At 41.0% G+C, this 17,350-nt stretch overlaps 1 protein-coding gene across 1 annotated transcript in view; it reads right to left on the bottom strand.

The window, feature by feature from the left end:
- Nucleotides 1-16,853, bottom strand: part of CUL5 (cullin 5) — a 123,644-nt gene extending 106,791 nt beyond the window's left edge. Inside the window, 3 exon segments of the mRNA XM_052652802.1 lie at nucleotides 16,479-16,703; nucleotides 16,705-16,827; nucleotides 16,830-16,853. Coding sequence (XP_052508762.1) covers nucleotides 16,479-16,703; nucleotides 16,705-16,827; nucleotides 16,830-16,853 — 372 coding nt within the window.
- Nucleotides 16,854-17,350: the final 497 nt, after the last annotated feature.

Raw genomic sequence — 17,350 nt, 5'->3', positions numbered from 1 at the left:
TCAAACTACGAACTCTGATTTATGAATGTTTCCAATGGCTAACTAAAGGCTGCCTCACCTTTACTGATGTGCTACAAGTCTCTTCTGCTTTAATTCTTTCATTACACTCAGAATAGCTATTAAGTGTAGGATTCTCTCACGTACTGGCTCTTTTACACCAACAGGATTTCAACATTTGCCAAAACCCAGTCCCTCTATCCTTCTTTTCTTACAACACAACTAATTCCCTCAGAATTCACTCTTCTTCTCAAACACACAGATGGGTCATGGAGAAGCCGATGGGGGATAACTAGAAGAATTTTCCAGGCAGAGAAAGCAACCATTGCAAAGATCCCACAGTAGAAGCATGTCTGATATATTCAAGGTATAGAAAAGTAAGGACAGAGGAGAGAGTGGACGAGGTCAGAGAAGCAACACAGAGCTGGATCTTATAGGGTCTTGAAGGCCATTGTAAAAAGTTTGGCTTCTTTTGTAAGTGAGATGGGGAACCATTAAAGATTCGGAGCAAGAAGTGACATGAATTGATTTATAGTTTTAAATCTCCTGATTGCTATGTTGAGAATACATTATAAGGGCCAAGTGTTACAGCTGTGTATAGGAGGCAAAGTTAGAAATATCAGTGATACAGACCAGGGTGGCAGCAAGGGAGGTGGGGAGTAGCAGTTAAATTTGTATATGTTTTAAAGGTAGTGCTAACAAGATTTCCTGACCACAGGTATCTGAGATGAAAGAAAGAAATAAAGCATGACTCAAGTTTTTGCCTGATAAATTTGTATACTGGGACCCACAAAATGGGAGGCCACCCTATTGGCCCAGACCACATCAAAAATCTAAACCTAAATCAGCCTGCACATATGGTAAACATCGCATAGTCAAGAAAATATAATACCAATCACAATCCTTCAACACAGCTTTATCTAGCTAACCTTATCTTAAAAAAAAGCACCAGCTTACCTCAAAATGGAGAAGGAAATGGCAACCCACTCCAGTATTCTTGTCTAGAGAATCCCATGGACAGAGGATCCTGGCGGGAACAGGGTCACAAAGTCGGACACGACTGAGTGACTTCACTTTTCACTTTCACTTACCTCAAAATGAAATCCCTGACTGCCCTGTTTCTGTATTGCCTCTTCTAACGTTATATAAAACTTGCTCCTCCATAAAAATCCTTCAGTAAGAGTACTCCACTGCTTGTTAGGAACTCTACTATTCTAATCCACTGATTATTTTCCTTTGACTGAAGGACATCAAACTCTTTAGTAAACTGTTTTAGTTTTGTGATTTGATGTGTCCAAGAAGTATGGCATTGCCATCAACTGAAATGGAAAAGACTGCAGATATAACAGGCTTTAGAAGGAAAGCTCAGGAGTTCAGTTACATTTGACATGTCTATCAAACAGTCTTTTCAAGATGTTGACTAGGCAGCTCAATAAGTAAATCTAGAATTTAAAAGAAAGATCAGACCAGCAAATAAAATTGAAAGTCATCAGAGTACATTTAAAAGCAGAAAGTTTTTAAAATTTGCTACTCGATGAGATCACAAAGGGAGTAAATATAAAGAATCAGGCCTGAGTCCTTATGTACTTAATACTAAGAGTTGAGAAGAGTAAGAACTAGGAAAGGAAAAAGAAAGCAACAAGAGAGGTGGCAAGAAAATAAAGAGGGTAGTATTCTGTAAACTGACTTTTTATTGTTCAGTCACTAAGCTGTGTCTGACTGTTTGAGGTCACATGGACTGCAGCATGCCAGGCTCCTCTGTCCTTTACTATCTCCCTGAGTTTGCTCAAATTCATGTCCATTGAGTCAGTGATGCTATATAACCATCTCATCCTCTGCCACCCCCTTCACCTTTCGCTTTCAATCTTTCCCAGCATCATGGTCTTTTCCAATGAGTCGGCTCTTGGCAGCAGGTGGCCAAACTACTGGAGCTTCAGCTTCAGCAACAGTCTTCCAATGAATATTCAGGGCTGGTTTCCTTTAGGATTGACAGTTTTGATCTCCTTGCAGTCCAAGGAACTCTCAAGACTTTTCCAGCACCACAATTTGAAAGATGGGGGAGGTGCCAAAGGTTTGACAGGAAAGATATGAACTAGACATCTAGGTAAGTGGAAGAATAAATGACTGTGGAAGTGTAGTGTGATTGGGCTCTATTATAGTTTGTGGTTATGAATTTAAAGTGAAAGTAGCAGATGTGGATCTTTTTCCCCTGCAACATTCAACTGCATAGAAGCTGGCACTGAAAGGTGAAGAGACGGACTGAACCCGGGTGTGGTTTACCCAGTGAAACAGGAGAGAAGCAAAGGGGTCAAAGTGTATTTCGGGGAGTGATTATAATTACTGAATGAAAAACTTAGGCTGGGAAGGTAAGGGGAAGAGAAAGGACAAGATGATGAAAGACAGAGACCTGTGCTTCCAACCAAGATGCAATAACAAGTGCCAGACTTCCCCTCCTTAACGACTGGAAAGCCAAAGGGCAGTACAGGACAGTATTTCCTGAAAAGGTACACAAATGGGGGTGAGCCTTACAAATGCCCAAGTATGCTACCTATGAGTAGAGTTTTCAGGACTGAGCATAAGCAGAGGGAACCCAAATAGTCTGGTGGTTTTACTAAGATTAGGAGACAGAGTTCAGAGTTTCGGGAGGCCAAAGTGATGAAAATATGTGGCACAGAGTATCAGAAAAAGGAACTGCACAAGCAGGGAGCTCTGGAGATGTGCAGAGGAGTCCCTTCAAGCCTCTGACTATTAAATATTGACCCATACATGTAAGTGAGAAAATTATCGGAGCCTGGGGAAACAACTGTTTGAAAGAAACAGAACAATCGCCAGAGTCCACACAGGCCTAGTAATGGGTCACATTTCCACCAGCCAGAGTGGAAACACTCCTTAACATGCTAGGTATCCAGCAGTCTTCAGAAAAGTACTGCATCTATAATGATACCAACGTACCGCTACCTTCAGTGTTGTTCAGACCCACCCTAACAAAACTCAGTAAAAGCAAGCTTTAGAAAGATCAAACTGATTTCAAGTAACTTAACTTTGTCATAGCCAAATCTAAAAATATTTAAAGGAAATGTTAAACCTCCAGTTCCTAAAACATAAAGCTCACAATGTCTGAAATCCAATGAAAAATAATTAAGCAGGTCAATGTTATGTGGCAGCCCGGATGGGAGGGGAGTTTAGGGGGGGATGGATACATGTATACATATGGCCGAGTCCCTTTGCTGCTGTAACTGTCACAACATCATTAACTGGCTATGCATGGACTGTAGCCTACCAGGCTCCTCTGTCCATGGAATTGTCCAGGCAAGAATACTGGAGTGGGTTGCCATTTCTTCCTCCAGGGGATCTTCCCAACTCAGGGACTGAACCTATATCTCCTGTTTCTCCTGCACTGGCAGGCGACTCTTTACCACTGAGCCACCTACTCCGATATAAAAAAGTTTAAAAAAAATTATCAAGCAGACAAAGAAGCAGGGAAATATAAACCCACGATCAGGAGAAAAACCAAACCACAGAACCTGATCCAGAAATGATGTGGATGACAGTTTTAGTAGACAGTAATGTTAAACCAGCTATTATACATGTACTCCACACATTTACAAGAAGATAGTAGAAAGCATAAACATCACAGAAACAAAAGATGTTTTCAAACAAGTATCAGGGAAGATAAATTAGGAATCTGGGATTAATATATACATACTTACTATAAATAAAACAGATACCAACAAGGACCTACTTTATAGTACAAGGAATTATACTGAATATTTTGTAACCTATAAGGGAAAAGAATCTGAAAAAGAATATGTGTGTGTGTGTGTGTATGTGTGTGTGAATAACTGAATCACCTGTAACTAAAGCAACATGGTAAATCAACTATACTTCAATAAATAAATAAAATTTAAAATGAAAAGAATATCAGTGAGCAGTGAGACAACCTCAAATGACCTCACCTACATATAACCAGAATCTTGGGGTACAGAGAATATTTGAAGAAATAAAGGCCAAAATGTTTCCTAATTTGGTGAAAACTATAAACCCACAGACTTAAGACATTAAACGATAAGTACAATCAGTGAGTTGGAGACTCTAGTGGAGCTGAATTATCAGAATAGGAGCACTAGACTGAGTTAGAAAAACGGAAGAAGGTAAGAGTACGTACAATGCTTGAAACTAATGAAAAAAATTTCCCTGTTGGTCCAGTAGCCAAGACCCCATACTCCCAATTGCAGGGGTGTGGGCTTGATCGCTGCTCAGGGATCTAGATCCCTCACGCCACAACTAAGACCTGGCACAACCAAATAAATAAAAAAAACAAATATAAGGCATATGGCTATACAAGCCAATAAATCTTGTATTTGTGATAAATGTGGTACAAAAGAGTGTTTCCTTTTACCTTCAAATAGTCTCCTTTACATTTCCATGGGTAGCTCAAATATTTAAGATCTGTGGAAAAAAATATGAGTTCAGCTATTTTTAGCCTCTATCATTTAACTTCAATATAGATCACTCTCATCACTGTGATTTTACTTTAAATATCTGATTGCTAATCATGTGTCAGATTCTGAATACTTACAAATATTAATTCATTTAACTGTTACAACTACCCTATGTGTTAGGTGACACTTAGAGGTGAGAAAACTATACACAATTCAACCTGAGATTAGGTTAGATCACTTCCCGCAGGTTACAAGCACTAAGTGCAGAGCAAGGGGTCAAGTCCAAGCAGTTTAGTCCTGTCACATTCTTAAACACTCCCTGGATCCTTCCTGGAAGAGGACTGGTGGGACTTCTAAACTATGGACCAGCTTCAGCCCTTGGCTTCATCTCATCAGGCTTATAAATTGAAGGAAAAAAAATCTATGATTATAAAAATTTAGTAGCAATTATCTAGAAGTCACAAAGTGAAAGCATCAATACATAAAAGACATTTCTCTTTAAACCTGGTGGAGGAGTAGGACACTATTTTCCAAAAAGTTTTAAATTTTTTTTCCACTGAAATGAAAAACTTCACCTTATGCTTCCCTTTAAAACTTTTACATTTCTTTTGACCCATAAATGGGGAGTCAAAAAAAAAAGAAAAAAGGCTTTTAGGTTTTCCTTAAAGGCAAAAAAAATGTTTACACAAATTCTGATGATGCCTGTATTTTTAAAAACCCAAACAACTAATTTTAAGGAGGAAAAAATAACTACTAATGAAAGAGTTTGAACTTATTGGGGTTCTTTATCATTTATTATTACACTTAATTCATTCAACAAACATCTGAGTGCTTACTGTAGAAGAATTATGCTAGTCACTGGGACACACAAATGAAAGGTTCTCAAGTAATTCACTTGCTAGTACAGTGTCTCTGACTTTAATGAATGGCTGGTGGGATCACTGATCACAGAAGACATGGCAGGAGAATAATGCATTTGAGTTGGAAGGTTTGTAAGTGGCGATGCATTTTGGATATTGTCCAATAAAAGCAAATGCTGGAGTTATAACTCCTCATGTTCTTTTTTTCTGTGTTCTCCCTTCTTTATTTTAAATAAGATAAAAGCTTATCTATTACTGAACTGCTTTTTACTTAAGATCTCTCTCTGAGGGCTAAGGAGGGAAAAAAATCAGTGTAAAGTTTCTCACAATTAGAAGACAGAGAATAAAAACACTAAAATAAAGATGAAAAATAAAACAGGCGAGCAAAGGTTCAGCTCCGTTTCCCGGCTCTAATCAGTACAAAGAATCAGGATCTCTTAATACAGCATGTTGGCTGCCCAGACTCAAATTAAATACATTCAGCTTTACCTGAAAAATACTGCCTAGTAGAATAATCAGTTCTAAAACAGACTGACAATGAAGTTCCACAATCTCATATTTATAGCCCTGTTGTTTGTTTCAAACAAACAAGCAAGCATCAGAAAATAAATTACAGAAGAAATAAATTTCTGTAATGCCCTGTAGTGGGTTGGAGGTGTTACAGGTCAGAAATGAAAGATGCTTTAAAGATCTGTCTAGAATATATCATTGCTTTAAAAATCTCAACACCTCCCACTGAAATTCACAACTGCTTTTTCAAGCAATGAGTTCAACTACAATCCCATGTTATTTAATCCCAACAAAAGAGTAGATGTGTAACTGCTTATACACAAATATAAAATTTGTATCATGCTAAGAAGTAGGAGTGCTTCAGTAAACACAAGAAAAAAAGAAAACCCGCTGGCTTGCAAAATATTTTAAAAGTAACAGAGTCATTTAAAAAAAAAATCTAGTCGGCTATGCGAGGTTTTTAATTGCGGCACACAGGATCTTCCATCTTCGTTGTGGCATTCAGGTTCCTTAGCTGTAGCATGCGAACTCTTAGCTGCAGCATACGGGATTGGACTGAATTCAAGCCCCCTGTACTGGGAGCACAGTCTTAGTCACTGGATCACCAGGGAAGTCCCAACAGAGTCATTTTTAAATTACTCACTTACTTTCCAATAAAATAATCCAAACACTGACCTATTAGTTTGCCCTGAAAATGTCCAAAAATCCTAATACAACATATAAGACAAAACATACATACCCCTACCAAATTGTGCAAACAATATCACAACAATATTTTATAATGATGTCAAATGTTGCATATTTAGAAGGAAACAAAGAATGTAATTATTATTGCTACAGGTCTTCTTGCTACATCTTCATAGATGACAAAAATATAAGAAAAGTTAAGGAGAAGTTGTAAGCAAGGCAAGACAAGAAATAACAGTCACACAACTGATGGCAATTATTTTTTGTCACCTGTATTCTTTCACGCCTATAACATTTTTACCACAATACAAGGAGCTTAGTTGTTTAATGTTTGTATTTGTTCCCTCTTTGAAGTTCCTAGTTTAGAATTCCTTGGTGGTCCAGTGGTTAGGACTCGCTGCTTCCACTGTAAAAGGCCATGGATTTGATCCCAGGTCAGGAAACTAAGATCCTGTATGCCACACAGTGTGGCCAAAAAAAAAAAGTTCCCAGTTTATTGAATGTGGATTATATCCAATGATGGCCTTCTAATAACTTTCAAAAGGAAACAAATCTGTATATTTTAGGGTTTTTGTGTAAATTATGAGGCTAGCTATTTGAATGTGTGGGTTCCCATAATGTTTACAAGCCACTATTGCTCTCAGTTATGTGATCTGAAACCACATTTGCAATCCCCATTAACCAAAAGAACCACAAAACTACAGTACGTATTTGAATACTAGCAATTCTCACTATGTTCCAGCCACATCACCCTTTTAAAGATGTTACTCAAATATGCCAAGCTCACCACCGCGCCTCAGACCTTTGCCTAGAAAGCAGATCATTCAGGTCTCAGGGTCAGTGTCACCTCAGAGAGGCCTTCTCAAGCCACCCGAAGGAAAATGCCCTTCCCTTTTCCTTTCTGCAAATCCAGAGCCAAGATCTAAAGCCAGTAAAACAGCTACTTTGATTAGCTATGAGAATGAAATTTTAATTCAGACTAAACAGTACTTTTTTTTTTTGGCCACATTACTTGTCTTATGGGATCTTAGTTCTCTGACCAGGTGTCAAACCCAGCACTGCCCCCCACCCCGGCGCTGCCCACAGTGGAAGCACAGGGTTCTAACCACTGGACCACCAGGGAATTCCCTAAACAGTACTTGGAAAAAAAAAAAAAAACCAGAAAGCTCTGGGATCTGGCTGAAATGTCATCAAATAGCAGGGAAGAATTCAATAGAACGTAACTGAAAGCTATACTTACAGGAAAAATGACTTTCTGTTGTAAATAAGGAAGCAAAATAGTGGCACCATCTTCTGAGCACTCTTGATTATACTGTTTTTATCACAGACCTCATTACTATAAAAACCACCCAAAGTGTTACTTATTCCTTTAGTGTCAGTATTTAAACATTATAAATATAAGCTCCAAAGAACTTGAGACCTTGTCTATCATATTCACTACTGTGTTACTGACACTTAAAATAGAATCCAACAGAGAGGGGACACTAATGTATTTGTGGAATGAACAGGCCCAGTTAAACGGATCAAATATCCTTGATATTACCTTTATGTACTCCAAGTATAATGCCCTATGTTTTAACCTGAGCTGTAACTTGTTCCTTTACAGAGCCTATCAGGCACCAGTCACAACCACAACTGGGCACTGTTTTCTCTTTGGCTCTGTCCTTTCATTCTTTCTGGAGTTATTTCTCCACTCTTCTCCAGTAGCATATGGGCACCTATCCACCTGGGGAGTTCATTTTTCAGTGCTATATCTTTTTGCCTTTTCATACTGTTCATGGGTTTTTCAAGGCAAGAATACTGAAGTGGTTTGCCTTTCCCTTCTCCAGTGGACTACATTTTGTCAGAACTCTGACTAGGCCAAAGCCTTTGACTGTGTAGAACACAACAAACTATGGAAAATTCTTAAAGAGATGGGAATACCAGACCACCTTACCCGCCTCCTGAGAAATCTGTATGCAGGTCAAGAAGCAACAGTTAGAACCAGACATGGAACAATGGATTGGTTCCAAATTGCGAATGGAATTTGGACAAGGAATACACAACAAGGCTGTATATCGTCACCCTGCTTATTTAACTTATATGTAGAGTACATCATAAGAAACGCTGGACTGGAAGAAACACAAGCTGGAATCAAGATTGCTGGGAGAAATATAAATAACTTCAGATATACAGATGATACCACCCTTACGGAAGAAAGTGAAGAGTAAATCAAGAGCCTCTTGATGAAAGTGAAAGAGGAGAGTGAAAAAAACTGGCTTAAAACTTAACATTCAGAAAACTAAGATCATGGCATCCAGTCCCATCATTTCATGGCAAATAGATGGGGAAACGATGGAAACAGGGACAGATTTTATCTTCTTGGGCTCCAACATCACTGCAGATGGTGACTGCAGCCATGAAATTAAAATATGCTCGCTCCTTAGAAGAAAAGTTATGACCAACCTAGACAGCATATTAAAAAGCAGAGCCAGAACTGATGCATTGGAAAAGACCCTGATGCTGGGAAAAATTGAAGGCAGAAGTAGAAGGGGATGACTGAGGATGAGATGGTTTGGATGGCATCACTAACTCAATGGACATCGGTCTGAGCAAATTCCCAGAGATGGTAATGGGAAGCCTCGAGTGTTGCAGGCCCTGGGGTCACAAAGAGTCAGACACGAACTGAAGTGAACAGAACTGATTAGGCATGAACTTACTGTATACACTACACCAAGGCAGGAGCCGTGACTTTCTATAATATAACTACATTCATTAGGACCCTTGCAAAATACCTAATAAGAAACACCTATCTTAGTCTCATTTTTCTCTGTCCACCAGCTGGATGCCTAACATCCTCTTGAAATCTCACTGCAACCTAAAATTCCCCTCTTCTAATCCATTGATAAATGATGGATCTCTCACAGGTTATCTTAAACTGTCATTTCCCGTGAGTAGCTTTAAGTAATATATCACCTCCAGATTATGGTAACTGCTCACTCACTTATTTTCACAAAACATCAAAGATTTTCACACTTATAATCAGTTTTATAGTAAGTATCACATATAATACGATTTAGTCTTCTATTCCCACTCCCACCCCTACCCTTGGCCAATATATGCACCCTTGAATTGATTTTCTCCCTCAGCTGTGAGTGTCAAATGTAACCAGGTCTCTAGGTCAGGCCACTGGAGTGAAGGACAGTAGCCCTAAGGATCACATTCCCCTTAGATGCTCATTCAAAAGGGCAATTTCCATAAACCCAATGAAAAGTTAGATTCTAACTAAGGCTCTTGTTTATGTTTAAATAGACATTAAAAAATAATTCCAGTTGTGTATCTTAATCACATTCACTGACATTATTCAAATCTGGGTATCACACTCATATTCTTTGCCAAACATGTTCTACCAAAGTTTCCCCTGATCATCACCAACAAAAGGTCTACCTTTCTTCAAAATCCAGTTCCAATGCTTTCTAAATAAAACTTTTCTTGATCATCACTCCAGAAGTGATCCCCTATGTCTATGAGAGACCAATCCAACACACAGTAACACTTCTAAAGTTCTTGCCTTAAAACCTTTAATATCTGGTTAATTCCCTAAGACCATGGACATTGTTTTCCATTATCTTTATATCCTGGTGCCTTGCACATGAGTCTATAAAATTATTTTAATAAAAATTAATTCTATACACACTTTGAACCACTCCTTTGTATTTCCATTTTCTTTCCTCTCAAAGAGTAAAACAGTTTCCACTGAGAAAAGTAGTGCTTCACATTTCACTAGTAAGTTTGGACTGTCTTGTGGGCTGCTTTTACACTTCTACTCCTTTTTCTCCCCTTCTCTCTAGATCTAATTAGAAGGATATAAAGCCAGAAATTCCTCCCTTTAAGCAACCAACGCTCATTTACTGAGCATCTACAATGCATGGATACTGCACTGGACTTCTCTTTTCAGTCAACTATCACTCACTTACGGAGCACCTACCATGAGTAAGTTGGCTTAAAGCTTAACATTCAGAAAATTAAGATCATGACATCCAGTCCCATCACTTCCTGGCAAATAGATGAGGAAACAGTGGAAGACTTTATTTTTCTGGGCTCCAAAATCACTGCAGATGGTGACTGCAGCCATGAAATAAAAAGACGCTTACTCCTTGGAAGGAAAGTTATGACCAACCTAAGCAGCATATTATAAAGCAGAGACATTACTTTGTCAACAAAGGTCAAGGCTATGGTTTTTCCACTGGTCATGTTTGGATGTTAGAGTTGGACTATAAAGAAAGCTGCTGCTGCTACTGCTGCTCAGTCGCTTCAATCATGTCCGACTCTGTGCAACCCTATAGACGGCAGCCCACCAGGCTCCTCCGCCCCTGGGATTCTCCAGGCATGAACACTGGAGTGGGTTGCCATTTTCTTCTCCAATGCATGAAAGTGAAGTGAAAGTGAAGTCGCTCAGTCGTGTCCAACCCTCAGCGACCCCATGGGCCGCAGCCCACCAGGTTCCTCCATCCATGGGATTTTCCAGGCAACAGTACTGGAGTGGGATGCCATTGCCTTCTCCTAAAGAAACCTGAGCGCCAAAGAATTGATGCTTTTGAACTATGGTGTTGGAAAAGACTCTTGAGAGTCCCTGGGACTGCAAGGAGATCCAACCAGTCCATCCTAAAGGAAATCAGTCCTGAATATTCATTGGAAGGACTGATTCTGAAGCTGAAACTCCAATACTTTGGCCACCTGATGCAAAGAGCTAACTCATTTGAAAAGACCCTGAGGCTGGGAAAGATTGAAGGTGAGAGGAGGAAGGGACGACAGAGGATGAGATGGTTGGATGGCATCGCTGACTCAATGGACATGAGTTTGAGTAAACTCCCGGTGTGGTGATAGACAGGGAGGCCTGGTGTGCTGCAGTCCATGGAGTCGCAAAGAGTCAGACACAACTGAACTGAAATGAACCATGAATAATCACCACATTAAATGGCATCAACAAATTATAAAGTCCCTAAACTAATAGTGCTTACAATCCAGAAAGGGAGTTAAGATACACAAACAGATCCTGTAACTAACATAAAAGGCAAAACGTCAGTGCTTGAAGATACTGATGCAGCGCTATGGTCGTGCAGAGTAGGCAACAACTAATTCCAAATGAGAGCTTTCAGAAAAAAGGAGCTATCTGGGCTGAGTCTTGATGACCTAAATAGGATTTTAACAGGTTGGGGGGTGGGGAGTGGATATTCCTAACACAAGAAACAGCAAACATAAAAAGTCTTGAAGACTCTGGTACAATAATAAACCAAAAAGTAACCAGCAAGGAGGGAGGGAAGGAATGTATGTGTATGTGTGTGCGCCTGCAAGCTCATGCACATGTGGGAGGAAGGGGGAGAGAGGGGAAGGAGAAGGAGAGAGATATTAGGGAGAAGACCTCACTAGAAAGATCTCAAAGAATGTGAACTATCAAAGGTATATGAGCAGGAAACTGATACAGTCAGCACTGTGCTCTGGCCTAGCTCTCAGATCAGAGTTAAGAGATAAAAATAGTGAAACCATGGGAGTTAAGACTTGCAGGGGGGTGGGGAGGGTGGGGAGGAAGGTACAAAAATAGAGAAATGATGGAGATTAAATCCCAAGAAATAATTACATTGGGAAAGGAGAGAAGGGAAGTCGGTGAAAAACACAAGAGAGGTGAGGATAAAGAAGACTGAAACAAAATAACAGGGGACTAGCTGCTAAGTCCTGGTGGGAAAATGTAAGCTGAATAAGAACAAGCAGAAGGAGGCAATGGAGCAGGTGCCTTGGAAAAGAGAACATAGGGGAAACTAGAAAACGTTGTGATATTGACCAAGGAAGTTAAGGCCACTCAAATAGCTAGATAATGTGCTAAGAACTGAATAGGGTTAGATTCAACAAAAAATATTTGAACGGCTATTTGGAGTAAGATGCATGATGCATGCCCAGTTGCTTCAGTCAGTTCCGACTCTTTGTGACCACATGGACTGTAGCCCACCAGGCTCTTCTGTCCATGGGATTGTTCAGGCAATAACATTGGAATGGGTTGCTATTTCCTCCTCCAGGGTATCTTCCCGACGCAGGGACTGAACACAAGGCACTTGTGTCTTCTGCATTGGCAGGCGGATTCTTTACCACTGAGCCACCTGGCAAGCCCATAAAAAGTGAAGTCACTCAGTTGTGTCCAACTCTTTGCAACCCTATGGACAGCAGGCTCCTCTATCCATGGGATTTTCTAAGCAAGAGTACTGTGGGTTGCCATTTCCTTCTCCAGGGAATCTTCCCAACCCAGGGATCGAACCCAGGTCTCCCGCATTGTAGACAGACGCTTTACCGTCTGAGCCACCAGGCAAGCCCATAAGCAACTGGTAATTGCATACGTCAAAATACACAACACAAAATCTTTGTGTATCCAAAAGAGTTCTATTATCCAGCAAAGGTCTACTTGCTTCAGTGAATACATTATTAATACAATCAAATTCCAATATGAAAAAAGGTGGTGGTTTCTATTGCATTAGGTTTTTACTTTTAAGTTTCTTAACAAAGTTCTGAATCATGTTATCTTTCAAAACATATCAGCTATCCCTCCAAACTCTTCATCCACAAATTCAATACACTTAACTTCTTACTGGTACACAGGAAGAGGGCATTATTTTTCAGCAGAACACTAAAGGCCTCCCTTCAGGGTTGATGACATTACTCATCATTCTTCAGATACAGCTGTTTACCCAATAGTCAAATTCTAACTGTATTCTCTTCTAGGCCACACTTCTCAATTTTGACCATCAGTTCAGTTCAGTCACTCAGTCGTGTCTGACTCTTTGCGACCGCATGAACCGCATAAGACATGGTTATTCTGTCAAATATGCTCTGATTTGCACCATGTCCAAGGCATCTGTGTAGTGAACCAGCCTATTAAACCTGTCAAAAAAGGAAATGAGGCTAACTTGGCCATTCCCTAGCCAGATCTATGACTATTCAAGGTATTACCAAACTTGAATTTATTTACTGATCTATTTATATTTTAATTGAAGTACAGTTGATTTACAATGCTGTGTTAATTTCTGCTTTATAGCAAAGTGCTTCAGTTATACACACACACACATAAATATATACAATCTTTCCAATGTTCTTTTCCACTGTGGTTTATCACAGGATATTAAATATAGTTCCTTGTGCTATACAGTAAGTAGCACCTTGTTGTTTATCCGTTCTATTTTCTATATATACAGTAGTTTCCATCTGCTAATCCCAAACTCCCAGTCCGTCCCTTCCCCTCAACCTCCTCCAGGCTTTAATTCAAATGACCCTATGAATTCTGGTAAGGGTCTCCCTGCCATTTCTCCAAGACAAACTTCCTACTTTTTCATTAACTATTTCTAAAGGCATAAATACAAGACAACCCCTGCCATCCCCCCCCCCCCAATCCACACACTTCAATGAGGAGAGAAAAAAAGGAAAAAAAACTTTTCTGACCAATGTAAATAAGGAAACTTTTGGTGATACAGATAAAAGAATCAAATGTCTACTTATAATATCCACTGTTAGTTGTATGTATTTAAAAATCACATACTACATAAAATATTGAGAAATTCTTTTACCCCCTTTTCAATATCTCATTTAATTTTATTGAAAATTTTCCAGTGTATCTGTCATCTTTTCGTATTCACTAGAGACTGACTTTTACCAGTTTTGTCAAAACATTATCACTTTCCTTTTATTTATAAAAGTTGAGTTACAGAACTGCTCGAATTATGATCTTTTTAACCTAAGTCTTAAGCACCTATTTCTATACATTCAGGTGTTTTCAGTTTATAGGTGGGTGTGTGCTATACATACAGATTCATAATCTCTACAAGGTAACGACTTAAGAGTATTGAACGAAAGAGCTTCAGACTTTTATCTCCTCCAAACAATGCTTTGTAAGGCTTTGTATGGAGTAGAATAAAGTGACTCTCTTTTCTGAGACACAAATCTGGGAGGAAAAAAGACTTTGCTTTACATCCACATTATCAATAAGTCAAAAATTCACAATTACTTCTTAAACACATTTCAATTAATAACATACACTATTGGTTATGTAAATGCATGGATACATTAACAGGAGTCTTTGCAAGTTAAAGTTTTCTTTCTGAATTAATTATATATTAGAACTTTACTATACTGCTATAAAAGAAGTGAGTTACTCAACTCCCATGAACTTGTCTTCTTAGAGAAACAGCAGTAGTAACTGTAGCAATTTATGTGTATTGCATGCCAGTTAAGATCCAGTCGCTGTTTTAAGATTATATATATACTAACTCAATCTTCAAAGTTCCTATGAAGTAAGTGCTATTGATAATTTCACTATATTGATGAGGAAACTCAGAAACGGAGAGAAACTTGCCCAAAGTCAGGGAGCAGAAATTCTAAGTAGCAGAAATTAGGTCTAGTTCTAGGTCCCTCCCTCTTTTAAAAGACGACGCGGGGTTGGGTAGGAGGGGAGGGGCGGGGCGGGGCGGTGTATATATGTTTGTTAGTTGCTCAGTCGTGTCACTCTTTGTGACCCTCTGAACTGTAGCCGACCAGGCTCCCCTATCCATAGAATTCTCCAGGCAAGAACACTGGAGTGGGTTGCATTCCCTTCTCCAAAAGAAGACACAGTGCCTCTAAAATTAGTAAAATTAGAGGGACTAATACAGTTAGTATCAGTAGTCTAAAGAAGACAAGAGTGAGGTTACAGTAAGTTTTAATATATTTTCTATTCTCTATCAACACTGTCTGAAGGCCTAATTGACAGGGTTTTTGAGGGAGAAGTAGTTCATCCACTACCCCCATTTCAGTAGTACTTTTAAGGTATAAAGTATTGCCTACTACAAACATACCACAGACGAAACTAGTGTCATGTCTTCCTCCTTCTCCTCTCAACTTTGTAACTGATGGTAAAGAATCCGCTTCTCTAGGCCTAGATCCCCCTTGCTATCCCAAATACATAAAACTAACTTTAACGGTTGTCTTTGATAAGGCAACTTTCCTAAGCCCTAAGACAACGGCAGTGCTTCCACTGTAGTCATCTGGTTGCGTGCTGTAATGGGGTTGAGGAACAGTTTCCTAAGTTAAAAAGGGTAAACATACGAACTCAAGAAAGGAAGAACAGAAGGGAAGGTGTAGCCCGCAGTTAAGGGAGGGAGTTGGGGCTTCAGGCGCTGCCGTCTGACTTGGAATTCCGCGCAGACAGAATGAGAAGCGAAACTGAGGAGGTGGGGGTCCAAGTCCTTAAAACCTGTTAGCAACATTTTATGGGATTTTCTTTCTTTCTTTTTTTTTTTTTTAATGCGTCTCAAGACTCCCGCTTCAGAAGAAACTGAGACCCTAAGGACACTAACTGACCGATCCGTCAGGACGCTGCACCACCTTTCTTCCGGGGTCCCGAGCCAGCGCTGGCGCCTTGAGACCACTGCCCGCCGTCAGCCCTCGGCCGGGCCTTTCATACACCAGGCAACCGGCACCAGGGACAACCAGGGCCTCTCGACCCCAAGGCCGGAGAATCGCGTTCCACTCCTCGGCGGCTGCCTCCCCGGCTTCCCTTCCGGTAGACAACCCCTGAACACTCCCCCATTTCGCCACTGAACCAGAACCGAGCCATTCCCCGAGAGCTGAACCCACCGCTCCCGGAGTAGAAATCCAAGACGGACTGAGGGTCTTACCTTTAACAGATTAGACGTCGCCATATTCCTTCAACTTAGACTCTCGCGAAACCGCGCGAGATTTCGTGGAGCTCCGTGCCAGGCCACTACTGCAGGCCCGAGTGTCCCACCTGGGCCGAGGGGCCCCCCCGGCCCGCACTGTGGATGTGGTGGGCGCCGGCGTGCACACAGCGCTGACCTCGTCCCTCACTCCCGGAGCTTCCTCGCTCTTCCCTCCCTACATGGTCACCGGGGCCTCCCCGTACGAGAGAGCTCATGCAAACACTCGGGGAGACGGCAGCGGCGAAAGGTGAGAGGGAACAGGAGCCGACCTGAAATCGGAAGAGGAAGCATCGGCTCCACGAGCCTCCCCACTCCTTCAGATGAGCCTCTGTGGTGGCACCCGCAGAGGCCACTGCCAACGAATTTAGCTCGGTTTGGGGCCGGCCGCTCTGGTTCGGCGGCCGCGTCACGTGACGCGGCAGGCGGAGCCGCGCTCGGGAGCGAGCGTGGGAGCCTGAAAGCATCGTGGGCCCAGATCACGCCGCGAGGGCGAGGGGACGCCCTCTGCTGGCAGGAGTATGTGTCTTCCACCGCCGCGTGCTGTGGGGAGGTTACGAAAAAGACATTATCCTGAGTGAAATGCTTGTAATAGCTGTTTTCAAGAACTGGCGCATAGAAGGGCCCCAAGAAATATTTGTTTGCATGAGTCAATGAATCCATGCACGAACGTGTTAACTTAATATTTCTACTCAAGAGGGCCTGGCACTGAAATAACCTCTAACAGGTTGATCAGGTATACCAGCACATCCTATACCCTAAGACCCCTACGCTTTATCACTTCAGACCTCAAACCACTGGCCAAATAAAGGGAATATAATTTATATGTAGAATCTACAATATACCTGTGTGTGCTTTTGAACTGTGGTGTTGGAGAAGACTCTTGAGAGTCCCTTGGACTGCAAGGAGATCCAACCAGTCCATTCTAAAGGAGATCAGCCCTGGGTGTTCTTCGGAAGGAATGATGCTAAAGCTGAAACCCCAGTACTTTGGCCACCTCATGTGAAGAGTTGACTCACTGGAGAAGACTCTGATGCTGGGAGGGATTGGGGGCAGGAGGAGAAGGGGACGACAGAGGATGAGATGGCTGGATGGCCTCACCGACTGGATGGACGTGAATTTGAGTGAACTCCGGTAGTTGGTG

This window comes from Budorcas taxicolor, chromosome 15 (assembly GCF_023091745.1).
Source record: "Budorcas taxicolor isolate Tak-1 chromosome 15, Takin1.1, whole genome shotgun sequence".
Lineage (NCBI taxonomy): Eukaryota > Metazoa > Chordata > Mammalia > Artiodactyla > Bovidae > Budorcas > Budorcas taxicolor.
This window is presented reverse-complemented; position numbering and strand designations above follow the sequence as displayed.